This window comes from Haemaphysalis longicornis, unplaced genomic scaffold, assembly GCF_048455015.1.
Source record: "Haemaphysalis longicornis isolate Haplotype H1 unplaced genomic scaffold, Haemaphysalis longicornis Haplotype H1 scaffold_13, whole genome shotgun sequence".
Lineage (NCBI taxonomy): Eukaryota > Metazoa > Arthropoda > Arachnida > Ixodida > Ixodidae > Haemaphysalis > Haemaphysalis longicornis.
The window spans coordinates 76,786,558-76,814,078 of NW_027526233.1; the positions used below are offsets into that span (position 1 = coordinate 76,786,558).

The 27,521-nt window shown below is 47.5% G+C and overlaps 1 protein-coding gene and 1 non-coding gene across 2 annotated transcripts in view; one reads left to right on the forward strand and one right to left on the reverse strand.

Annotated features, from left to right (window-relative positions):
• Positions 1 to 27,521, reverse strand: part of LOC144163898 (uncharacterized) — a 94,958-nt gene that overhangs the window by 14,573 nt on the left and 52,864 nt on the right. Inside the window, exons 3-5 of the mRNA XM_077694566.1 lie at positions 14,014 to 14,283; positions 13,576 to 13,710; positions 13,210 to 13,479 (exon numbers count right to left, since the gene is read on the reverse strand). Of these exons, the coding sequence (XP_077550692.1) occupies positions 13,210 to 13,479; positions 13,576 to 13,710; positions 14,014 to 14,283 (675 nt within the window). The remainder of the gene's footprint in view (positions 1 to 13,209; positions 13,480 to 13,575; positions 13,711 to 14,013; positions 14,284 to 27,521) is intronic.
• Trnar-ucu (transfer RNA arginine (anticodon UCU)) lies at positions 7,461 to 7,532 on the forward strand. The gene has a single exon. It is a non-coding gene; the product is annotated as a tRNA-Arg (tRNA).

Here is a 27,521-nt window from a genome sequence, read left to right on the forward strand (position 1 = left end):
AGTTGACCGGCCTTAGAGCTCTTGTAAATATAAACCCCCCGCTTTAAAGTCGAGGGAGAAGCCGCTGTGGGGATAGCGTAATGGCGAACGCACCGCACCGGTTATGCGGAGATGTGGGTTCAAGTCCCGCTCCCGGAAAAACGTCGGATTTTTTCTCGACCTATATTTTCGCTTATTTATCAATTAATCAAAGAAACGTGACAAGCACACGTCATTCGGCCCTATTAAATATTTCGAAAAAAGCCGAATAGCACTGGCAATGACGACTGCAACCTTGATATGTATCTTTACCGAGTCCCTCGTCCTATATATATATATATATATATATATATATATATAAATTTATTTATATATATTTATATATGTATATATTTATATATAAAAATTCTTATATATATTTATATATATATATATATATGATAGAGAAGTCACATTGAAAAACATACCAATATTTATTCTAACGTTTCGACCAGTGGCCGGTCTCTTTGAAAAAATCTTTGAAAACGACCGGCCCCCGTTCGAATAGATAGAATAAATACTGTGAGGTTTTTTCAATGTTACTTCTCTATCGTACAGGTAACCTTATAGCGAGCAACCTTTTCTCAACTATATATATATATATATATATATATATAGGTACGGGTCGCCCTGATCAGACAGGTATGGCTCGCCCTGATCATCCATGGTCCCCCTCTTTTTTGTCAATTAGGAAATTAATCGACAAGCGTGTTCACTTTGATTTGCATGCTGCTCACTTGGAAACATACGTCAACCAGAACGCTGCACCAAAAGGCCTTCGTCTAGCCTGCACACTATCGATGTGCACATTTAATCCGGAGGAAATCACGAAATGGGAGAAAGTGCTGTCCGATGCTTCGGTGGGTCTCACGGAGATTGTTTCGCAGCACAGACGAAGACGGGCCATGGAGCTTCTAGATGCCGAAATTTTAGAGAGGTCGCAATCGAATTTATCCGACTTAGAATGCAAGGAACTTAAAAACTTTGAGACGACAAAGAGGAAAGAAATATCACAACAAAAAATCAAGAAATTGCAACGCGATAACATTTCCCCACAGTTTATAGTCCACCCCGTGCAACCAACCCATCCCGTAGGCGTCACCCCAGGTCCCGATGCTATATCTCGCCCCGTGAACGCACAACAAATGAACGGGGTAAATCTGTCAAGCAAAACATTATCCCCGGCTCAAGAAAAACTTCTCTCAAAAGGCTTGACATTTTGCCCAGCCTCCGGAAATTTCAATGAGTTCCAACTATATCAAGATCTGGACACATTCGCACGTAATCTGCGTCTCCGGGAATACTTCTATGACCGCCCCAACACAAAAAAACAACTGCCTGGTGCGTCAAGCAAATCCTGGACACCAAAAGACCGACGAGACCAGCACGTAGATATGTATATAGCGGCTGTACAGAAGGATGTAATCCGGGCATATGCACAGCACCAACCCGGGCGCAATAACCTGTCAGTGGAAGAGCGAGCAGCTTTAAATTCCCTTCAAGCGGACACCAGCATAATAATCAAACCAGCGGACAAGGGGGGACTCATTGTTATACTTGACAGGTCTGAATACTTGGAAGAGGGAATGCGACAACTAAGCGACAGACAATTCTATAATGAGCTACCAAATGACCCCACAACATTCTATGAAAGTGAAATTCAAAACACCCTCAAATCTCTCGTCACAGAAGGTAATATAACTGCCGCGATGGTTAAAATTTTGTCACCGGAACATCCTGTCCCTGGTAGATTTTACTTGCTACCTAAAATACATAAGAGCAACCACCTGGGCAGACCCATTGTATCCAGCAACGGGACGGTGACAGAAAAAATTTCAAGCTTCATTAATCACATAATTAAGGACATCCCCCCTATGTTCCCATCTTACATCAAAGATACCAGCCACTTTCTACGGGAAATTGCTTGTATCGTCATCTCCCCAGGGTGTTTTCTGGTGACGCTGGACGTCTGTTCATTGTACACAAATATTCCCCACTCGGAAGGCATCGCAGCGACCGTGGCAGCATTTACTGGCTTAAACAACCCATCAATAGACACAGAGAGCGAAACTCTCGCAATGCTTCTAACCATTGTACTAAATTATAACCACTTCGAATTCAACGAAAAGCACTTCCTTCAGATCAGCGGCACGGCGATGGGAACCAAGATGGCTTTAAATTACGCCAATATTTTTATGGCATCATGGGCAACTCCTTTCATCAAGAAGCCAGAAAAGAAACCACTGTTTTACAGGCGTTTTCGAGATGACATATTCATGATATGGAACCACGACAAAGCGAGCCTTCTCGACTTCATTTCAAAATTTAACTGCCTCCATCAATCAATCAAGTTCACCCATGACATATCTTAAGATAATATCAACTTTTTGGATGTAACCCTTCAGGTACATGGCAACTCCCTCGCGACCACCGTCAACAAAAAACCCACGGATCGCCAACAGTACCTGCATTTTGACAGCAACCACCCACGACATTGCAAAGTTGGAATACCATACTCGCAGGCATACAGATACCGCCGAATCTGTTGTGATGCCCAAGAATTTGACAGAAACTCGCAAAATCTAAAGAACACCCTTCTGAATCAAAATTACCCAGAAAATATAATTGATGACGCAATCAACCGGGCCCGCCAAACAGACCGCCAGTCAGCATTGTCAAAAGCCAATTCACAAAGAACGGAAACACCCCAGACGAACCTGATATTTACATACGGTGCGAACATGCCGCGAGTGAACAACATACTGAGCAAGCATTTCAACATGATCAGACAAAGTGAGCACCTGTCAGCTATCTTCCCCGAACCACCCCGTGTTGTGTATCGTAAAGACAAGAACCTAAGAGATATGCTTGTTAAGGCTAAAATTGGGATCACGAAACAACACTCAGGCTGCCGCCCATGCGGGAAAACGCGCTGCAAAATCTGTCCCCTCATCACCCCAACCGACACGGCAAAATCTAACTTTTCCGAATTTTCCTTCTGAATAAAAGAAAGTCTCGACTGTGATTCCAGTAACGTCGTATACAGACTGCACTGCGAAATGTGTGTCAAGGAGTATATTGTCCAGACCGAGAATGCATTCCGACTCAGATTCAACAACCGCAAATCCCACGTCACCTCACATCCGGATCTACCATTTTCCAAACATATGCGCCTGCCGGACCATTCCATTGAGCATATCAGAATCACTCTCCTGCAGTCCTGCTTCCGCTCTTCCCTCGAACGCGAGAAGAGGGAGTCCTACTTTATACATAAATTCCAGGCATTCACCCATGGCATCAATGAGGACCCGGGCCGCCTCTCATTCTTGCGACAAAAAGCTGCGCCTTAGACGGACCTTGCGGGCAATGGAGGGGGTGAGCGCGGAACGGAGACCGTGCATACAACTTAAAAAAGAAAGCAAGAAGGAAAAAAGGAAACCCCGCTTTAGGGACGAAGTTAAGCAAAAAAAAACGGATAGAACGCCCCCCCCCCCCCTTCCCTGCCCGTTCTGCAACCACCCCCAGACTAATCAGTGACCTTGAACAGCTGTGAGCGCGCCCCGCGGGCCCGCTGACGCACAGCGGCCTGAATTATCACCGCAGCACCACTGACAGAGAAACGGCCGAAGAATGCGCCGCAAATGAAACCAAATCCCAGTGTGACTTGTTCCGCGGCTCGCTGGCCGCGTAGCAAAGCGTGGCTGCACCACTCGGTTTCGTCGAAGTGGCGCCAAGACGAGAGCTTCTGTAGGCTTAACCAGTAGTAAAACAAAACCGAAAATGGGACAGCAAATTCCGAGTATGACGCGGGGACCATGCGTCGACTGGGCGGGCCGTGCATGCATGCGGCCCTGGGAGTTTGACCGAATCGAAGATCCATGCCTGTGGCGCCATCTTATGTCCGTCTCCCTTCATCCCCCCCCCTTTTTTTGCCCCTTTTCTTTTCCCGCTGACTCCTTTAACACCATTTGCGGAGCGCGCAGGACTCACTCTTGTTTTTGATCTTGTGTTTGCTTGTGTGCCTCTTGTTACGTGTTTTCGTGCTGCCTTTCCGTCCGTATTCTTTCCCCTTCCCTCACCTTCAACCTTTCTAGCCAATCGGAATGCCTCACTTGCTCAAACTGTTTGAAACACCCCTCACCCGCGACCTCTCCTGCAGGGATGAGAGAAGTAACCCTCCCTCACCGAAGTTTTTGTATAAAGACGCAATGTGAGAAATTAAAATACAGCCCTGAAGAAGTAGTTTCTAACTCCGAAACTGTTGGCAACAAAAACGGGAAACGTGTCAGTCGACTTCTTTCACTATTTTTATACTGGCCCATCGAACCTCATGATCTCTATATATATGTATATATTTATATATATTTATATAGAGCAGTTTGAGTCCGCTGGATACCACGCCCAAGCGAAAGAAAGAAGAGGGGAAAGAGCCCCGCTGGTAACGTAGAGGTCGTAGAGGCCCGGGGGTTGAAAAGAAGGTCCCCTTCTCCCCGTGTAGTCAGAGTGGCGCTGGCTACCACCCTCAAGCGTCAGATACACTTCTAGTAAATATAAATAACCCAGAAAGTGAAGGAGAACACAGTCGCCCAGATAGCCGAATTGGTAAGGCATTCGAGATCTAATCGAAAGGCGTGGGTTCGGTCCCCACTCTGGGCGCGTGTTTTTCTTTCTTTCTTCCTTATATTTAAAAAAAATCTTAACTTCATTACCCGAAGGACAAAATAGAGCCTAACCACACCCCTATGCCTCCTTTGGCATTGTAGACTGCCAACCTATGTTTCTCTGTTTCCTCAAGGAGCCCCTTATTATCTTACTATATTATTCTGCGAAAGCCTAGCGAGGGTGTCGGTTCTGGCAGCCTTGAAGCCTAGGTAGCATAAGAGGGCTTCCCGCCAGTTACCCGCTCATGACAGGCTGTAGACGTTTGAGTCACGCCCCGGGGGTTGAAAATAAGGTCCCCTTCTCCCCGTGTAGTCAGAGTGGCGCTGGCTACCACCCTCAAGCGTCAGATACACTTCTAGTAAATATAAATAACCCAGAAAGTTAAGGAGAACACAGTCGCCCAGATAGCCGAATTGGTAAGGCATTCGACATGTAATCGAAAGGCGTGGGTTCGGTCCCCACTCTGGGCGCGTGTTTTTCTTTCTTTCTTCCTTATATTTAAAAAAAATCTTAACTTCATTACCCGTAGGACAAAATAGAGCCTAACCACACCCCTATGCCTCCTTTGGCGTTGTAGACTGCCAAACTATGTTTCTGTATTTCTTCAACGAGCCCCTCATTTCCTTACTATATTATTCTGCGAAAGCCTAGCGAGGGTCTCGGTTCTGGCAGCCTTGATGCCTAGGTAGCATAAGAGGGCTTCCCTCCAGTTACCCGCTCATGTCAGGCTGTAGACTTTTGAGTCACGCCCCGGGGGTTGAAAATAAGGTCCCCTTCTCCCCGTGTAGTCAGAGTGGCGCTGGCTACCACCCTCAAGCGTCAGATACACTTCTAGTAAATATAAATAACCCAGAAAGTGAAGGAGAACACAGTCGCCCAGATAGCCGAATTGGTAAGGCATTCGAGATCTAATCGAAAGGCGTGGGTTCGGTCCCCACTCTGGGCGCGTGTTTTTCTTTCTTTCTTCCTTATATTTAAAAAAAATCTTAACTTCATTACCCGTAGGACAAAATAGAGCCTAACCACACCCCTATGCCTCCTTTGGCGTTGTAGACTGCCAAAATATGTTTCTGTATTTCTTCAACGAGCCCCTCATTTCCTTACTATATTATTCTGCGAAAGCCTAGCGAGGGTCTCGGTTCTGGCAGCCTTGAAGCCTAGGTAGCATAAGAGGGCTTCCCGCCAGTTACCCGCTCATGACAGGCTGTAGACGTTTGAGTCACGCCCCGGGGGTTGAAAATAAGGTCCCCTTCTCCCCGTGTAGTCAGAGTGGCGCTGGCCACCACCCTCAAGCGTCAGATACACTTCTAGTAAATATAAATAACCCAGAAAGTGAATGAGAACACAGTCGCCCAGATAGCCGAATTGGTAAGGCATTCGAGATCTAATCGAAAGGCGTGGGTTCGGTCCCCACTCTGGGCGCGTGTTTTTCTTTCTTTCTTCCTTATATTTAAAAAAAAATCTTAACTTCATTACCCGTAGGACAAAATAGAGCCTAACCACACCCCTATGCCTCCTTTGGCGTTGTAGACTGCCAAACTATGTTTCTGTATTTCTTCAACGAGCCCCTCATTTCCTTACTATATTATTCTGCGAAAGCCTAGCGAGGGTCTCGGTTCTGGCAGCCTTGAAGCCTAGGTAGCATAAGAGGGCTTCCCTCCAGTTACCCGCTCATGACAGGCTGTAGACGTTTGAGTCACACCCCGGGGGTTGAAAAGAAGGTGCCCTTCTCCCCTTGTAGTCACAGTGGCGCTGGCTACCACCCTCAAGCGTCAGATACACTTCTAGTAAATATAAGTAACCCAGAAAGTGAAGGAGAACACAGTCGCCCAGATAGCCGAATTGGTAAGGCATTCGAGATCTAATCGAAAGGCGTGGGTTCGGTCCCCACTCTGGGCGCGTGTTTTTCTTTCTTTCTTCCTTATATTTAAAAAAAAATCTTAACTTCATTACCCGTAGGACAAAATAGAGCCTAACCACACCCCTATGCCTCCTTTGGCGTTGTAGACTACCAAACTATGTTTCTGTATTTCTTCAACGAGCCCCTCATTTCTTTACTATATTATTCTGCGAAAGCCTAGCGAGGGTCTCGGTTCTGGCAGCCTTGAAGCCTAGGTAGCATAAGGGGGCTTCCCGCCAGTTACCCGCTCATGTCAGGCTGTAGACGTTTGAGTCACGCCCCGGGGGTTGAAAAGAAGGTCCCCTTCTCCCCGTGTTGTCAGAGTGGCGCTGGCCACCTCCCTCAAGCGTCAGATACACTTCTAGTAAATATAAATAACCCAGAAAGTGAAGGAGAACACAGTCGCCCAGATAGCCGAATTGGTAAGGCATTCGAGATCTAATCGAAAGGCGTGGGTTCGGTCCCCACTCTGGGCGCGTGTTTTTCTTTCTTTCTTCCTTATATTTAAAAAAAATCTTAACTTCATTACCCGTAGGACAAAATAGAGCCTAACCACACCCCTATGCCTCCTTTGGCGTTGTAGACTGCCAAACTATGTTTCTGTATTTCTTCAACGAGCCCCTCATTTCCTTACTATATTATTCTGCGAAAGCCTAGCGAGGGTCTCGGTTCTGGCAGCCTTCATGCCTAGGTAGCATAAGAGGGCTTCCCTCCAGTTACCCGCTCATGTCAGGCTGTAGACGTTTGAGTCACGCCCCGGGGGTTGAAAATAAGGTCCCCTTCTCCCCGTGTAGTCAGAGTGGCGCTGGCTACCACCCTCAAGCGTCAGATACACTTCTAGTAAATATAAATAACCCAGAAAGTGAAGGAGAACACAGTCGCCCAGATAGCCGAATTGGTAAGGCATTCGAGATCTAATCGAAAGGCGTGGGTTCGGTCCCCACTCTGGGCACGTGTTTTTCTTTCTTTCTTCCTTATATTTAAAAAAAAATCTTAACTTCATTACCCGTAGGACAAAATAGAGCCTAACCACACCCCTATGCCTCCTTTGGCGTTGTAGACTGCCAAACTATGTTTCTGTATTTCTTCAACGAGCCCCTCATTTCCTTACTATATTATTCTGCGAAAGCCTAGCGAGGGTCTCGGTTCTGGCAGCCTTGAAGCCTAGGTAGCATAAGGGGGCTTCCCGCCAGTTATCCGCTCATGTCAGGCTGTACACGTTTGAGTCACGCCCCGGGGGTTGAAAAGAAGGTCCCCTTCTCCCCGTGTTGTCAGAGTGGCGCTGGCCACCACCCTCAAGCGTCAGATACACTTCTAGTAAATATAAATAACCCAGAAAGTGAAGGAGAACACAGTCGCCCAGATAGCCGAATTGGTAAGGCATTCGAGATCTAATCGAAAGGCGTGAATTCGGTCCCCACTCTGGGCGCGTGTTTTTCTTTCTTTCTTCCTTATATTTAAAAAAAATCTTAACTTCATTACCCGTAGGACAAAATAGAGCCTAACCACACCCCTATGCCTCCTTTGGTGTTGTAGACTGCCAAACTATGTTTCTGTATTTCTTCAACGAGCCCCTCATTTCCTTACTATATTATTCTGCGAAAGCCTAGCGAGGGTCTCGGTTCTGGCAGCCTTCATGCCTAGGTAGCATAAGAGGGCTTCCCTCCAGTTACCCGCTCATGTCAGGCTGTAGACGTTTGAGTCACGCCCCGGGGGTTGAAAATAAGGTCCCCTTCTCCCCGTGTAGTCAGAGTGGCGCTGGCTACCACCCTCAAGCGTCAGATACACTTCTAGTAAATATAAATAACCCAGAAAGTGAAGGAGAACACAGTCGCCCAGATAGCCGAATTGGTAAGGCATTCGAGATCTAATCGAAAGGCGTGGGTTCGGTCCCCACTCTGGGCGCGTGTTTTTCTTTCTTTCTTCCTTATATTTAAAAAAAATCTTAACTTCATTACCCGTAGGACAAAATAGAGCCTAACCACACCCCTATGCCTCCTTTGGCGTTGTAGACTGCCAAACTATGTTTCTGTATTTCTTCAACGAGCCCCTCATTTCCTTACTATATTATTCTGTGAAAGCTTGCGAGGGTGTCGGTTCTGGCAGCCTCGAAGCCTAGGTAGCATAAGAGGCCTTCCCGCCAGTTACCCGCTCATGACAGGCTGTAGACGTTTGAGTCACGCCCCGGGGGTTGAAAATAAGGTCCCCTTCTCCCCGTGTAGTCAGAGTGGCGCTGGCTACCACCCTCAAGCGTCAGATACACTTCTAGTAAATATAAATATCCCAGAAAGTGAAGGACAACACAGTCGCCCAGATAGCCGAATTGGTAAGGCATCCGAGATGTAATCGAAAGGCGTGGGTTCGGTCCCCACTCTGGGCGCGTGTTTTTCTTTCTTTCTTCCTTATATTTAAAAAAAATCTTAACTTCATTAACCGTAGGACAAAATAGAGCCTAACCACACCCCTATGCCTCCTTTGGCATTGTAGACTGCCAACCTATGTTTCTGTGTTTCCTCAACGAGCCCCTCATTATCTTACTATATTATTCTGCGAAAGCCTAGCGAGGGTGTCGGTTCTGGCAGCCTTGAAGCCTAGGTAGCATAAGAGGGCTTCCCGCCAGTTACCCGCTCATGACAGGCTGTAGACGTTTGAGTCACACCCCGGGGGTTGAAAAGAAGGTGCCCTTCTCCCCTTGTAGTCACAGTGGCGCTGGCTACCACCCTCAAGCGTCAGATACACTTCTAGTAAATATAAGTAACCCAGAAAGTGAAGGAGGACACAGTCGCCCAGATAGCCGAATTGGTAAGGCATTCGAGATCTAATCGAAAGGCGTGGGTTTGGTCCCCACTCTGGGCGCCTGTTTTTCTTTCTTTCTTCCTTATATTTAAAAAAAATCTTAACTTCATTACCCGTAGGACAAAATAGAGCCTAACCACACCGCTATGCCTCCTTTGGCGTTGTAGACTGCCAAACTATGTTTCTGTATTTCTTCAACGAGCCCCTCATTTCCTTACTATATTATTCTGCGAAAGCCTAGCGAGGGTCTCGGTTCTGGCAGCCTTGAAGCCTAGGTAGCATACGAGGGCTTCCCTCCAGTTAGCCGCTCATGACAGGCTGTAGACGTTTGAGTCACACCCTGGGGGGTTGAAAAGAAGGTGCCCTTCTCCCCTTGTAGTCACAGTGGCGCTGGCTACCACCCTCAAGCGTCAGATACACTTCTAGTAAATATAAGTAACCCAGAAAGTGAAGGAGAACACAGTCGCCCAGATAGCCGAATTGGTAAGGCATTCGAGATCTAATCGAAAGGCGTGGGTTTGGTCCCCACTCTGGGCGCGTGTTTTTCTTTCTTTCTTCCTTATATTTAAAAAAAAATCTTAACTTCATTACCCGTAGGACAAAATAGAGCCTAACCACACCGCTATGCCTCCTTTGGCGTTGTAGACTGCCAAACTATGTTTCTGTATTTCTTCAACGAGCCCCTCATTTCCTTACTATATTATTCTGCGAAAGCCTAGCGAGGGTCTCGGTTCTGGCAGCCTTGAAGCCTAGGTAGCATAAGAGGGCTTCCCTCCAGTTACCCGCTCATGACAGGCTGTAGACGTTTGAGTCACACCCCGGGGGTTGAAAAGAAGGTGCCCTTCTCCCCTTGTAGTCACAGTGGCGCTGGCTACCACCCTCAAGCGTCAGATACACTTCTAGTAAATATAAGTAACCCAGAAAGTGAAGGAGAACACAGTTGCCCAGATAGCCGAATTGGTAAGGCATTCGAGATCTAATCGAAAGGCGTGGGTTTGGTCCCCACTCTGGGCGCGTGTTTTTCTTTATTTCTTCCTTATATTTAAAAAAAAAATCTTAACTTCATTACCCGTAGGACAAAATAGAGCCTAACCACACCGCTATGCCTCCTTTGGCGTTGTAGACTGCCAAACTATGTTTCTGTATTTCTTCAACGAGCCCCTCATTTCCTTACTATATTATTCTGCGAAAGCCTAGCGAGGGTCTCGGTTCTGGCAGCCTTGATGCCTAGGTAGCATAAGAGGGCTTCCCTCCAATTACCCGCTCATGTCAGGCTGTAGACGTTTGAGTCACGCCCCGGGGGTTGAAAAGTAGGTCCCCTTCTCCCCGTGTAGTCAGAGTGGCGCTGGCTACCACCCTCAAGCGTCAGATACACTTCTAGTAAATATAAATAACCCAGAAAGTGATGGCGAACACAGTCGCCCAGATAGCCGAATTGGTAAGGCATTCGAGATCTAATCGAAAGGCGTGGGCTCGGTCCCCACTCTGGGCGCGCGTTTTTCTTTCTTTCTTCCTTATATTTAAAAAAAAATCTTAACTTCATTAACCGTAGGACAAAATAGAGCCTAACCAACCCCTATGCCTCCTTTGGCGTTGTAGACTGCCAACCTATGTTTCTGTATTTCCTCAACGAGCCCCTCATTTCCTTACTATATATATATATATATATATATATATATGAGAGAAGAAAAACTTCGAACAAGGTAAAAGCACTATTGTAGCCTACGTTTCAGCAAAGAGAACTTGCTTTCCTCGGGCCCTGAGGAAAGCAAATCTTTCTTCTCTTGTGTTCTCTACCATCTTCAAAGTTCTACTGCTCCCTCTATATATATATATATATATATATATATATATATATATATATATATATCCGACCACGTTCTACGTCTCCCGCGGTAGTCGAGGGGCAGCGCTAGTTGACCGGCCTCAGAGCTCTTGTAAATATAAACCCCCGCTTTAAAGTCGAGAGAGAAGCCGCTGTGGGGATAGCGTAATGGCGAACGCACCGCACCGGTTATGCGGAGATGTGGGTTCCAGTCCCGCTCCCGGAAAAACGGCGGATTTTTTCTCGACCTATATTTTCGCTTATTTATCAATGAATCAAAGAAACGTGAGAAGCACACGTCATTCGGCCCTATTAAATATTTCGAAAAAAGCCGAATAGCACTGGCAATGACGACTGCAACCTTCATATGTATCTTTACCGAGTCCCTCGACCCGTATCTCTCTGCTCTGCTACATGCATTACGAGGCACTGGCTCCAGCAGTTCGGATATGCCAATTGCTAACCCCGACCTCCGACCACGTTCTACGTGGCGGCCGCTGGGAAAGAAGACGTTCTACGTCTCCCGCGGTAGTCGAGGGGCGGCGCTAGTTGACCGGCCTCAGAGCTCTTGTAAATATAAACCCCCGCTTTAAAGTCGAGAGAGAAGCCGCTGTGGGGATAGCGTAATGGCGAACGCACCGCACCGGTTATGCGGAGATGTGGGTTCGAGTCCCGCTCCCGGAAAAACGGCGGATTTTTTTTCTCAACTCATATTTTCGCTTATTTATCAATGAATCAAAGAAACGTGACAAGCACACGTCATTCGGCCCTATTAAATATTTCGAAAAAAGCCGAATAGCACTGGCAATGACGACTGCAACCTTGATATATATATATATATATATATATATATATATATATATATATATATATATATATATATATATATATATATATATATATATATATATATATATATATATATATATATATATATATATATATATATATATATATATATATATATATATTTAAATACATATGTCTATAAATATATATTATAATGAACCAACGTCTGAGTCTCAAAACGCCATGTTTTTTCTCTCTGAACGAGCCTCGCGCTTCTTCTTCCGTTTACAGTCAGCCGCCGTCCCCGTCGCTCTGATGGTGGATTGGTCGGTGACCGGGCTTGCAGCTTTTCTTTCGCAAAGCTTCGGGCCTTTAAACTCGGCCACACTGCGAGGGTGACCACCAACGAGCTCTTAGCTTGGGTCCTTGACTTTGACACCAGTGTCGTTCAAGATCTTTGCTCAGTTGGCGGGTCTCGTGGTTCTGTGGTTCATCTCTTCCTCTTGTTTGTGCAAGGGATATGCTTTCTGTTGTTGCAAAGAATGGCCCGGCGGCTTTCGGAATGATCATGTTCTGCGGGTTCGTCCCGCCGCTGTTATCTTGTTCGGGTTTGTCCATGCTGGGTAAGTCGATCTTTTCTTCTGTGTTCTTACCTTCCGTTTTGTGGCTGTATGCTTCAAAAAAGGGTCTCTGAAAAGTCCTTGTCTCTGACGGTTGCCTCCTTCTGTCCTTCAACCTCGTTATCGATTAAGATGCTTCACGCTATCTCGTCCTTAGCTTCTAGCGGTATGTTTTCAATCTCAGGCTCATCGGACGAAGCTAAAATGATGGCTTGTCCATAACTGGAGGCTTCACAAACGCTTCCGGACGCGCCGCTCGGTGTATCGGTTGTTGTAATGTTCCACAAGTGGTCCGATATGTCTCCGGTTAGTTTACTAGCGGAGATGGGCATGAGAGTCGACACATCCGGCCACTGCTCCGGTGGACATTTGTATGTCGGCAGAAAAAGCGCCGACTTGTTGGTGGCACTGCTCCTCAAGAGTATGACGTGGTTGACCCTCGTGCACGTTCCCTGATGACGCACACGGTAGCCATTTTTGCAGGCGTAGCTGTTGGGGTTCTAGACCTGCTCTGCCTCTACCGGTTTGTTTTGCGCTTCCAGAAGGCAGAGGTTGAGCGCCGGTAGTGATCGGCCCTCCGTCCGGAAAAACTCTCTGACCTTCGGCAGCCGAAGGCGGCTCATCTTTAAGGGAGGCCTCCATCACCACGGAAGAAACGGTCGGCTGGTTACAAGCTTGGTACGGAGACTCAGAACACGTGGCTCCTTCACCGGTAACAATTTGGGTAACATTGGTGGTTGCCACGTCCTCTTGCCACGTGGCCCTGATCCCATTCACGTTGGGATCAGGGCCACGGTACTCCTTCGGGGTCTGCAGCGATGCCTGTAGGCATGGCTCATGTGCCTGCCGGGTTGCTCTCGGTTGCCATTCTACAGCCAGGTCGATAAAATATTGCAGGCTCAAATCAGGTGGCTGCAACGCGAGGATTGCAGCTTGGGGGATCAACAATGCGAACTATGACGTACTGCCTGGCTGCAAGAGACAGCCAAGGGAGCCGCACTCCACTAGCAGGCGGAGCTTGTCATACATGTAGACCTTAATGTCCTCTCCGCAGCCTTGGTGCCGGCGGCGCATTTCCATGAAACAGGCGTCGTCGCTGCCTGAGAAGTCACCAAACGCAGCAAGCAGCGCTCCGATCCAGCTTTCCCAGGTCGAATGTGCGTTTCCCTAGTACATATGCTATACCCGGGCAGCGTCGTGCAGGCGATCTTCAGCGACTGACCTCTTCATGAGTTCGGGCCCGCGTGGCAAGGGGCAATGGTGTCAATAAGCTGTACCCACCGAACAGCGTCGTCCTGATATCCACGGAATACCGGAACGTCTGCGTGGGCACACGATGAGAACGCGCTGCCGCGGACCGAGTATTCCGTGGCAGGAATGACGTCGGCGAGCCGCCGGCACACCTGTGTGAGGGCCTGGATAGCCCAAGAAGTGTGGCCGCCACGCGTAGCACTGGTCGTCATCGGGAGATGTCGAAGCACCGAGTGAACGGTGGAAGCAGCGGCGAGTCCAGAAGACGTAGACCGCTTTGGAAGCCACGACCAATGTTAGGTCGCCTGGATTCTGGGTGTTACCTCCGTTCCGCGCTCCTACTGAGACCGGGGCCCCCTTGATGAACTCGGGCAGCAGGGCTGGAAGACGCGCGAGGCCTTGGGCACTGCTGAGGGCAGTTCCTGCAGCTGGATAGCGGGGAGGTCCGGAGGCTGGGTAGCCTCGGGGCTTGAAAGCGTGTCGGCTGCGCCACTTGTAATTAACCGACGTCCGAGTCTCAAGACGCCATGTTTTTTTTTCTTTGCGAACGACCGTCACGCTTCTTTTTTCTTCTCTTCCATTCGGCCGCCGTCCTTGTCGCTCTGATGGTGCATTGGCTGGTTACTGCGCTTGCAGCTTTTCTTTCGCAAAGCTTCGTGCCTTTACACCGGGGGACACGCGAGAGCAGCTGCGGCCACTGGCGTCGGCGAGCCAAGATCATGACACCCGGAAAGCGAGGAGCAACAAGCGTCCGCGGTGGAAGCTCTTCACCCTTACGTCAGCACAAGTCACTGAAGACGTCGTCGTGAGTGTACGTCACAATGCTGTAACCCTTCGGACAAGCAGGGCTTCAACTGCCGCAATGTTTTCTTTACGCGCTTTCCGCGCTTGCTTGATCTACTCTATTTATATAGCCTCCAAACTTGCTTTGTTTGTTTTCCCTGTCTTGGTTTTCCTGGAATAAACCGATAATTTGTTCTCATGCGCATCGGCTTTATTTCGTCGGTTGGGTTCGGGCTCGCGAACCCATTACGCACGAAGGGGGATCCCTCACTGACCGGATCCATTGGGCGCCCCCCCTTCACGCTCGAAGGTGGATCCCTCACTGGTCGGGTCCCCTGGGCGCCCTCACTGGCGCCCAGGGGATTCGGGCATCTCCAATCATCCCAGATCCCGGTCCTGGGCTAACAGCGGCCAATTTATCTCCGCAAACGTCTCGATCTCATCTGCCCATCTAACTTCCAGCCGTGACTGACACACGTGCTGTCTCTAGAGATCCACTCTGTTACCTCTAATAACCAACGTTTAACTGGCATTAGCATTACATGCCCTTCCCACATCCATTTCTTCTTAATTTCTACTAATATGTCCTTAACACTAGTTTTCTCCTTGACACACTCCGCTCTCTTCTTTTCCTTTAATGTTACACCTGGTATTTTACGCTCCATTGCCCGCTCAGTCGTTCTCAATTTAGGTTGAACGCTTTTATAGAACCTCCATGTTTCTGTCCGTTAGTTGAGTACCGGTAAGATGCAGCTGTCATACACTTTCTTCTTCATGGACAATGGTAGGCCGCCATTCATTATCTGTGAATGCCCTCCACAACAATCTTATCCTTCTAATAATCACTGCCTCATGGTTGCGAACCGCGGTCACTACTTGCCTAAGTAAAGATATCCGCTTACCGTTTCTACTTCCTTCACACCTATCTCAATCCGCCGTGTTCACCCCAGTATATTGACCAATATTTAGTGGTCTGTATAATAATTTTCAGGCCCCCTGTTCTACTCTGCTTTTAAGTGCGGTCAGCGTGCTTTGTAGTTTTGCATGGTTTTGCAGTTAGCATGTTTCGCATGCTTTACCTAACAAGGGAACGTCAGAAGAAAAGCTGAGGTTACTGAGGTGGCCAACCCTTACCCTAACGCCCTACTTTTCGCAATGAAATCGTCGACATATTTCTCGTAAAGTTACTGAGAATTACATTGGAGAGATTGTCTCCTTGTCTGACGCCCTTTGTAGGTAGTATAGCGCCCTCCTTATGGAGGACGATGGTAGCTGTTGACCATTTATAGATATCCTCTAGTATTCTTACATAATGCTCATCTACAGCCTGGTCCCTAATGGATGAATGACTGGTGAGGTTTTGGCTTAGTCAAATGCTTCCTCATTTTCTATGAAGGCTACATATAGGGGCTGAGTATACTCTGCACACTTCTCTACCGCCTGATTGATCTACCATCTGATATATATATATATATATATATATATATATATATTTAGTGGTCAGGACTTTGCCGGTCAGGACGCGTGACAAAATATTTGGCGAGCATGGCGAGCATGCCAGGATACTGGCGCAGTAACTGCTAGTCACGCGTCTTGGCTGCGTGGAAGAATGGATTGGGGAAATTTTCTAACATTAGTTCTAACGCACGGTTTGAACAAGGATCAGGCGTTTAAGATAGTCGAGAAAGAGAGTCGCAGAGAGCAGCAGGCGTTTGAAGCACGAAGGACAATATTGCAGGAAGATATACAACGGCTAGAGTCGATGCTGCGCCTCGTCCAAGAAACTTACAAACCAGCACAAAGAATCGAACTTGCCGCACGTGGAAGGCAAGACACGCGCATCGCATGCAGTGACGAGTGCGCACGAAATAGAGAAGAAAACGAAAAGGGCTTTCTGCAGCTAACTCAGGAGGAAGCCGAGTTTGAAGCGCCAGACATTGAATGTTCTGGTTCTGGTACGGTGGGAGTCCAGCCGCAGGGACATGAACGCTATGAGTATGTCAAGGCAGCAAACCAGCCGCATGGAGGTCACCATGCTGAGAATACATCGAGAGAGGGAATGCTGATGGCCCCCGGAACACCTGACTTCTGCGGTTTAGAAGTATCCAAAATACTCGTTACTGAGACTGAGGTGCCTGCCTCTCCGCATGCCTGCGTGAACAGTACCACGCCACAAGGGTGTAGTAAGGTTCCTTCAGAAGTGCCTACGGCTGCGGAGAGGAACTTTGTCCTTCAGGACAGAGCGACGTCTTTGGACAATCAAGTGGACTTCTCAGGTGCAGAAGTTGTTACAGAGGCCAAACCAGAACAGCAGAGTACCATTTTTTGTACTTAGTAGGGCAGCGCCCTAGGACCGAGTTGTCTAGAGTCGTGCAAGAGCACCGACTTCACGCGTTTGACCGGTATCTAATGCATGGGCCATTGATGCAATGCAAAGAATGCTTGCAAGCACTGAGTAAGCAAGTTCGAAAGCATGGCATTGAACGAAAGGGCCAGCTTTTTTAAACGAGCGAGAAGCTGAAGGAGGCAAAACGGCTCAGGTGTCTTCCGGGTAGAGCACAGAAGCATAGCATTCGAAAAGTACCGGTTAGCAAGTCGATGAAGAAACGGGGACGCATATCGATGAAGAAACGGGGACACATTGTGAAAATCTTAGTGACAGTGTAGCCAAAGGTTCTGAATGGACGCGGCGGAAAAAAGTTATAATGAAACGGGATTCCCATAACAGTAGGCTTCAAACATGGCGACAACTTTTCTGGGAAGACAACTATTGTGTGGTAGTGCACTACTGGTTGTAGTACAATAAGTCAGAGAAGCACTGGTGGATGTATAGAGGGGTAAATTATTCGGTACAGTGGTGTTTACAAAGAAGAGAGTTTCGAAACAGCATACCCTTGTGTCATTCTGAATTTTTGTATATTTAGAGAAGTGTTCATGGGGGTGATCTATTGTCATCGAACGGTGTGACTAACGTGGTGTGAGAGAGACGCTGGTAGGTTGGTTGGGGCATTACTGAACATTGTGTGAACAGAACGGGAATAGTGCGCGACATCAGTGAAGTGCACGGTGATAAAAAAGTCATGGAGAACAATGGTGACGCCGATGGTGAACAGTGAGTGCGTGATTGTCAACAATTGGAGGCAGAACAATGTGACGATGAACAATGACTGCGTGATAAGTGAACGGCGGGGTGGACTTAGTGACTCGTGGTCTTCCCGGGGGAGGTTGGTGAGAAGTTTTTTGGAGAAAAAACTCTTAAAGACGGGGTATAATATTTTGTCACGCGTCCTGACCGGCAAAGAAGAAGGACATGGGTAGGCGACGCAGGCTTTGCAAAACAAACATTTATCGCTAGCACAAAAGCACAGCAAACAGTTCCACATGAACTAATAAACTACCGAACACTCCACAATAAATTATCTACAATGTGAAGACAGATATACCTTCAATATCTGGATGTTTTGATATGACGGTTCATTAGGCACAAGGCGTACCTATGTCATTGGCGCTTACGTGACAGTCAAAGTATTGCAGTAAAGAGCTGTTGCCCCCTTGCGGTCGTAGCGATGTTATGCTACCGACGTACGTGCGACCCGGTTCCTGAAGTTTGCCGTTGTAGGCAATACCTCTGTGTTGTCGTAATGTGGGACTCGATTCCTAGAACGTTGCCCTCGTGGTCTTCTGGATTGATTCTCGGCGTCGCCGTTGTGCGGACCGTCGTTTCGTAGGAGGACGGTGCGATGCCGCTTCCCGAATGCAGGCGCCCGTCGCCGCTGGAGCCGCCAAGGCATGGGTTGACGCAGCGACGGGAGAACGGAGCCGAAGCGTCGTCGGCCCGCTCCCGTCCAAGCTTGTGTGGCGACGTCGGTGCCCTGGGTAGCGTAACCCCAGGCTTCGCTCTTCGGGAGCCCGATGTCTTCTTCCACTCCTACCTGGATCTATTTTTTCCTTCTCTTATTCGACCTTTTTCTCAAGGGCGTCATTGCGGGGTTGACCTCGACTCATGACACTATGTACCTCAACCTCCCGGAAACGACGAACTGAAAACTAATGGGCACTTTAATCGACCCCATGGCTGCTTTGCATACTACTCAGGGTTGCCTTACGGGAAGGTGGGGTAATTTTTCTGGAACCATTTCCACCACTGGCCAAATTTTCGCCAACTTGCATTGCGTTGAAAACACGACGCGCACCCCATATCTTGATGCTATCTTCTTTAGGCGATGAGACATGCAATGAAGGTATGGAATCACCGCTATGTTCTCGCCCTCGGAATCTGCTGCTTTTCCCCTGCTCTGATCGATGCTCCCTGCCCTTTTAACCTCTCGGCGATTCCTCTCGGACGCCTACAGAACACAGTCATCTGGAAACCCGGCCGCTCTTAACCACTCTACCTTAGCGTTGACACTTCGTTCCACCAAATATTCGCAGGATTTCGTTTAACGCAGATCTGAGACAGGAAATGGGGACGCCGTTTTTTTCGATAAGCTATTTTGGATAAGTTACGAATTGGCCCATTCGAAGCTAGTAAGAAACGGCGTCACCACTTCCTTCATCAGATCTGCGTTAACAAAATCCTGCGAACCGAAATTACTTGATCTATTCACTGGAACCAATTCAGAATCCGGCCGCTACAGCCCGTGCTCACTTAATACCACTATTAAGATATCTCTGAACCTCTTCGCCTAGAAATCCGCCGTAAAGTTTATCGACTCCTCCTTTTACATAAACTTTTTATGATTCCCCTTCACAACGAAATACAGTCCTCCTCCCTCCTGCCCGCTCATCGCGTGGCCTCTAACTCGTTAAGTATACAGCGCCTACATGGGTCAGCAAACGCTTTTAGTAAATCTTTTTTACCTACAGTCATAGAAACTTGGAATAACATGCCCGAACCCATAATCAACGAACATGACTTCTCAGTATTCAAACAGTTATTCGTAAATTACAACAGTTGTTGTTATTTTCTTTTTTATTGTTACAGTTACATCTGGTATATTTGTACTTGCAAATGTTGCTGCCCTTTGAGTATGAACCTGCCTCACATGTCTCTACCTTCGACCATCAGCGATGGTGCAATTTTGTACTTCCCTCCCCTTATGTAAAACCCCGCAAGAAGTCCTTAATGGTACAATAAAAGATGAGATGATGATTGCGATGATTATTATGATAAATTATATTCCAAAAGCGGAACGTTTTTCATAAGTATCACTGGCGCCTCGTCGTTTTCGCCTGGGTAAAGTTCAGGCATGCTCCTTTGTAGGAATGAAGGGTTCTTAGACGGAACTTTCGGGCATCACAGGGCTGCTCGATTTATTGAGCTTACCTCGTCTAACACGTAACCTGCTGTTAGATTCAGCTGGGCGACTTCGTTCTAACACCCCGAGATACGCAATCCCACGCTCGGGCGACGTCACGGCCACGTCGAAACCACCTTATACGTAAAAACTACGCCTCGAGACGCGGGAACGCAGTGCCAACTCCACACGTGTGTCGTTTCTTTTTCCGGTAATTGTTTTTCTCTGTCTCAAAATGAGTCCCAAACGTTTTTGGCCATGCGTGCAGTCTCTTGCTAACGTAGTAAATCCGTACTCTTATTTTGGCAGTTCTTGTGTCTTTCGCACATGTCCTCGCACTTTCGCACATGTCCTCGCTCTAGTGTCACAGAGTTATTAAGCGTCCACATCACTCCTGATCTATGCATGACCCATACGTAAAGTGCGGGCACAACCATTGGGCCACCCCCGAAATGACACCAGCTATGTTGTGCATGATGTAGAAGCGAACATTCTACTTCCGTAACCTTCCCCTAATCGCTAACAATCAGGTCACGGCATTGCGCTATCGCCTAGCTGGAGAAATGTCATCGGTTTTCGGAGCGTAGCTTGAGTTATTCTCCTAAGTGTTTGCTAGTAAACACCATTTCCTGGACGGTTCGGTGTTGGTGTTCCTGGCGTGTCTACATTTTCTGCTTATCTCAATTCCTTCCTTTCCAATGTTGCGCATAAGATGAACTGCCTGCAGGAGCGGCGCGTCAAGGGACACCTTTCGGTAGCTCTCTATCTGCAACCACTGTAAGCAACACTTGCGAGTACATTGTTGTGTTTTCGCCTTTGGAGGACGCCGGAACTCAAAACGTTGTATTTATTACGCGAATGCGGGCTCATTAAAAATGGAATGCCGTTGTTTGACACGTATTTAAAGAATTAGTCCTACCACCTTCACGTCTCCTCCAACGTGCCGTTCTCCCCTCGCAGGCACAAATTTGTTTGGTTACGTGCTGCCCTTTTTTCACAAGCTTAGTATCTGCAATACCTTCAAGCTAGTGCTATTTCAGCCGTTTCACCAGATTACTGCAATTTTTCTTTTCGAAATAATGAGGCTCCTCAGTTGCACAATTTTTAGTGCTCCAGAAAAATCCCTGTTGTTAAAAACCACTGTATTCAAACTTCTTCTCTGGAGGACTTACACACGGGGAAATAAATGGCCCGTATAGACGATACAATTTCTTTAGTTTGCAACTTACACTATTTAGCATGGTGCAAAAGTATATGAATGCTTCCGTAATTCCCCCAAACCGCTTCCGGTGGGTTGTGTCCGACATCATGTATGCTTCCAGAAATACGGTTTCAGGCATGGCATCCTGTTTCTCATCATTTGGAATGTCATTATCAGAAGCGCTTCCTTCTGCACATGAAGAAATAGTGATCAGGTACAAGAAAACATGTAAACCCCGTACAATTTCCCGATAGTCGGTTCATTTTGAGATGCCTTTTTTACTACTGTAAACGTGGTCGAATATTACATTTCTATTTTACGTTCATTTCAACCGGTTAAGATATTGCTGGTGATCTCAGTTGCGACACTGGTTTAATTCAGGGCGTCAACCTGAAAAAAAAAACAGTCTGTTCTGGTTCTGGTTCGGCTAACCTACTATTGTTGCAGTTAAGGTTTGGCTCGGCGCACGACACACCAACCCAGATCGCGAAGCCATTCAAAGTAACCATTTTGCAAGTAACTTCACCGGAAGCATAATATTTCTCAGAAATGCTGATTTGCGCCAACAAACGTATTGCAACTGTTCCGTTAAATGTAAACAATTGCCCTTGATATGAGTTGAAACATATACACTAGCCATCATTCACTAGTCCTTTTCCGGCTCACGCACTGTCGCATCACAAGGCATATGGTTATACGACTGGCCACGACACAGGAATGAAACACAAGACACGCATCAGTAAACTAATGGTTGCACGTGGTACTTACCTAGAGTTAACAAACGTCAACACTCTTTTTGTTCTGTCCCATATTACCTAATGGTTAGGTCTAGGAAAATATGTGAATGCTATCAATGCTTCTTATATTATTATTCGTCGAAAGATCTTTGTTCGAGACCGAAGTTTACATAATGAAAAACGTCCGCCCTTTTTCAAATACTACCTATATTTTGAAATCGTGGTGGCTTTAACACCAAATCCAAATGCGTAAGGAGGCCTTTTTTATATGCCATACGGCTTAACCTAACACAATCATAAAGCTATTCGTTCACTCTCGTCTTCCAGAGGGAGGCCAAAATGGATCAATGGTGGAGCCCCCACAGCTGTCGCTGAAGGTCGTGTTCTCGCAGATTTGAAGTTCTGCACCGCAAAGGTGTATACATCTCGCTTCATTAAGGGCACGTCGATAATAGGCGGTAATAAGCGATAAGCGGTAAGGACACGTTGATAGTGGGCGAGTTTTGTCAGTGTCATCGCCAGGAGCTGTAGCGAAGAGGCATTTGTTGGCACACGCAACACGGTATAATGGTAGCCACGTCCGGGTTATCCCAGCTCAGAGAGCACCACACGCATCTACGCATCAAGTCTGCCTTGCGGGTACGTCTCCTGCGGAGCTGGGTTTCTTGCGTTGGGGTAAGAGGGCGTGTGGCAAGCGCAAATCCCCCTTTTGTTGGAAAGATTCTTAGTCTAAATCGGTTGTCAGCAGTGCCAGTGATTGTGGAGCAAATGTGAGATCGCAAAAACTTTTGAGTCGCATCGTGAGTGGCGTGTGTAGTAAGCTGGATGAAAGACAGCTTTAGAGATCGGGGTGTGTGTCAAGTATTTTCAGAACGACTCTCGAGACTGAAAAGTTGTAGGCCACGCAACGTAAATTCGCTGTACTTTCTTTGAAAAGCAAGACAGTGAAACCGCCATTTTCTCAAAAAAATCCGGTGCTCCCACCTGTAGCCCGCCCGGCGTGCGTGTAATTCCACAAACACATACAGCAGGGTAGTGAGTAGTTTAGAGACGCGGGTAGGAGTTGCAGGTGGATAAGCGGGCTTTTACACCGCTGTGGTCAAAATATCGTCTAAGGCCCACGCGTTTCCAGATATCTGCGCAACCTCGAGCTGGTTCTTAGCCACCTGTACTGTAGCAGACCGTTTCTTCGCGCTCCAACATTTCAGACTCGCTGGATATTCCGCACTATCCCAAGGATCCGCCAGTGGTTCCAAGGGAGTAATGCATTTGAACAACGAATATTTCGGACAAAATTAAGCCAAAAGTTCGATTTCCCGGGCAATTTGTTCGAAGACAGAGCCATTCTGCCACTCCAGAACGACGCCGTTTTGAATTCTAAGCCACCCTCATAGCTTCAGTTTGGATGGGGGAGGGATTGACTCCCCACAGGGGGGTAACAAACCTTGATCTTAGAGGCCATAATTTGCTAAGTATGCGGCGGACACGTAACTCAAATCCGGAAACCGGTCGTACGTGTCCACAATTTTTTTCTGACACCAGTTTTCTTTAGGCACCAGGGAACACGTACTATTAGCAACCTCATCGTCAGGCTTTTCCTGGGTCGCCCGTCGTGCACGTTGTCATTTTTGAGACTCCGAAAGTTCGCTTTTGCGGCTCGAAGGTCTTTCGAACTGCTCTTTTATTCGGACTACTTTTTGTTCCCCTGCAGGTCCTTAAAATCGGTCGGCTACTGTACTTGCGTATATACGCGAAATGCGCGTCTGTGTTTCGGGCGACCGAATGTGGAATCGAGTCAGCGGCCGGTTGATCCTCACTTGATCGAGCTGCACAGGACGTCTAGTTTCAAGGCAGGCTGGTGAGGTGGGTAGGGAATGGCCAGTGTATATTGCCAGTGCCACTGCCTGTGTAACAAGTTCAAGTTTGTGCTTACGTTTTCAGTCACGTTGATGTACAAGCTAATTCAGGGTGTTCTGCTGAACCCCAGCTGCAAGAGAAGGTATTAGTTCTGTTTGAGGGAGGCAGGTGATCATGAACATGGCCAATCTGAATTGCTTCAAGACAGGTCCACTCAGCTTGTGTAGGGGGACACAGCAGAAGAATGGCACCAACCACAAACTAGGAACGCCTTGCTCTTCACCATTACAGCTACGTTTCACATATCAAGCGGGATTGCTACCGGCGTGCAGTGCCACAAACAAATATTACGAAAGCCTGCACATAAAGTACGCGCAACCACCCACAGGCAGACAGAGATACACGCACATAGATATTGGCATTCACTGTGCCTATTAGCACAGATTTCTATAGCCGGAATCAAGTAATGTGCACACCTAAATTAGGGAAGTTTCAGTTACTCTAGCAAGTTCTAGAATATAAGGCGGCCTGTAGTAGAATGATCGAGTTCATTGCGACCAGCTACGTTCAGCCAGGTAGAGTAATTCCAGAGACTGCAAAGAGTTTGCATTCGTCCGTAATATGCGGTGCTACCCTGATACAAAGTCACCAAGCTATTGTCATCATAATCATCATCATCATCACTAGCCTATCTACGCCCACTGCAGGGCAAAGGCCTCTCCTATATTCTCCAATTACCGCGGCCCTGCGCTACCTGCGACCAATTTATCCCCGCAAACTTCTTGATTTTATCTGTCCATCTAACATTCAGGCGTCCCCTGCCACGCTTGCCTTCTCTAGGAATCCACTCTGTTACCCTTAATGACAAACGTTTATCTTGCCTTCGCAAAAAATACCCTGCCCATGTCCATTTCTTCTTCTTAATTTCTTCTAATATGTCCATAACACGCGTTTGTTCCATCACCCACTCCGCTCTCTTCTTGTCTCTTAATATTACACCTACCATCTTTCATTGCATTGTGTGCTGAGTCGTCCTCAATTTAAGTTGAACCCCCTTTGTGAGCCTCCAATTTCTGCCCCGTAGGTGAGTACCGGTAAGAAGCAGCTGTCATACACTTTCTTCTGCAGGGACAACGGTAGGCTGTCATTCATTATCTCAGAATATCTGCCGAATCCGCTCCACCCCAAGCTATTGTAAAACCACATAAATGAAAGCCAGAAAAGTCATAGTGAGAGTGCCTGTATATATACGCAAGAACCCCCTGTATACATAATGTGGCTGATGCAGGCAGGCTTTTTGGGCTGGCTCTCTTTTTTACGAATGAACATTTTTGAGAAGGACAAAAAATTGGCTCCAATCCACGCGTGAAGGTGGTTGGAAAGCAAAGCTTTACACGATACCCACAAGGATTGCCCATGTGACGTCCCCTCAATCCACACACGTGGCTCTACAAAAAGTTAAACCAGAGATTCTGCCAGCCGTTACCTGGAATTAGCGGCGGCGGCGTCCTAAACGCAGCAGCAGCGTCTGCCACGGCCGGTATAGGGTGGCGGACGCCGCACCTGTAGCCCGGCCGGGAGTCGGGAGAGAGAAAACGCGTCTTTGGTAAGGTGGCACAGGTGAAGCCAGGCATCAGGATTTGCAACCTTCGGGCTGAACCACCGCGCGACACAAGCGCAGACACCGAAACAATTCGGCATGTGAGCTTAGTGATTCCCATTTATACCGATTTAAACTAGTTAGATTAGTAAGTTTGAGAATTGCCAGAAAGCTGAGGGAACTTTTATAATCACTATTTATCAGAACCAGTCGCTCCTTTCGCCTTTTGTAATACCTCTTAAAACACAACCGAATTGGTGTAAGGAAGATAGAAGACGCCGTCCCATTCCTGGCAAGCAGTGCGCGAAAGCGACCTTTTCTCCAGCGACCAGATGTCTGTATGGGGTTTGTACATTTTGCTTTCCCGCCCTGCAAACCAATCGTTAACGTATGATTGCCGTACCACAACTGAATTCCGTCAGTTGCAGGTTACCCAGAAGGTGCTCTCGCAAAAGGTAATCAAGCCGTGCAAAGGCACAGCGCATTGGACACGAAGCTTCATTAAAACAGGCCCAAAACAATCGCCGCTGAAGCAGACAACAAAGTCGCACCGCCGGCGCCACCACCGGCGAGCACCACAACCGCGCGGGGAACGCTAGGTAAATTCGCGGCGCCATATCTAGTGTGTTCCGTGATTGAAACACCCCGCCTCACCTCCCTCTCCCGCCGCCGCCTCCTGAGGAGTTAAGAGTTTGTTGTCCCGTCCGCCATGGAAGAACCGTTGGCTAGTAGAGCTAGAGACCTTTGCTTTAATAAATAGCATATTTTTACTTGCCAAAGGTATAAAAAAGGCGTTTTGTAGAATATTGTCAAGGAGCGCAAAATCATATCCACGCAGTCTTAACTCGAACTGCATACGTATCACCCTGGGCTAATTGTGCTTCGCTACTGATCGTGACAAAGCCGTGTCCGGTGGAACTGCAAGCAGAAAACTAATTTGGTTTCAGTTATGCTTCCGGAAACAACCTACTTTCTCGCAATGAACTTCCATTGGTCACAGTGTACTTCTGAATTTTTGCGGTTTGTGTAACAACCAACCCTCACCACTAAACCGATTTCAACTTCTACAGCACGGAAACCATTCGAAACTTGTATGTTGCGTCACGGATGTTTTACAAACAATTACCCCCCCTCCCCGAAAAACATATCACCTGCTTCGAACGTCATCTCAGGCAATATGCTTCTTTTTTCACTAGCTACGTCTCACGTAGAGCGAGTGGTCGATCGCGCTATTTTTCTCTTTCAATTATCTCATTGTTGCAATAAGAATTTTCCATATATATGTTCTCCCATTTTGCTGGACATAGAAAGACCGTAGCTAAGACTGCTTATTCAGGCGTAACAACTTCCTGCATTATACAAGAAATGTCTAATATTCCAGGACCACATTTATCAGCTATTGTTGGGAGAAATATTTTACAGCAAGCGCAAGAGTGGATTCCATTTTTTGTGCGCCTAGAAAAGGTATCCCTAGTCAACTGCTGCACGAGTTAGGGAAACCTTTTTGTAGAGTAAAGTAGACCTAACGCTCAGTCGTTGTAATAATGCCTCAACCACTGGTGTGCATTGCAAGATAGCTATAACGGAACCAAAACCGTTACTCCCGATGGCGTAAGCAATTCAAATGCACCCTTCGCGAGTCCCCAGAGCTGCTACCCTTTTTGATAAAAGCCGCGACAATCTCCACGCGTGCTTGCAGCATTTTGAGCATGTGGCGACTGGCCAGGGGTGGCCGCAAGAGCATTGAGCCATCGGCCTCAGTATGTGCTTTTCGGGGGAAGCCCTGACCGTAATTGGCCTAATGGCGGCAGAGTAGTCTCTTGACTACGCCAAGGTCAAGAAAGCGATAGAACAACGGTTTATATTCAGGGCACAAGGGTATCAGAAGGAGCTTCCGAGAGCTCGTGGCGCAAGCGGCGAGACGGGAAGGCAGTTTGCGGCAAGGCTCTCCAGCTACTTCGACCACTGGGTGGAAATGGCCAACATTTCCAAAAAGTATGAAGGACTCCGCGATTTGGTTATTTCGGGAAGTTCCACTGATACTGCCACCTGAAGCTCGTGGTCTTTCTGACAGAATGCGAGTGTGCCACCCAGAGTGTATTGGCCGACGTCACGGACCGTTTCCTGGAGGCGCAAAACATTCTGAACTTAGGGAAGGCTCCGATTGACGCGCAGGAAGTTACGA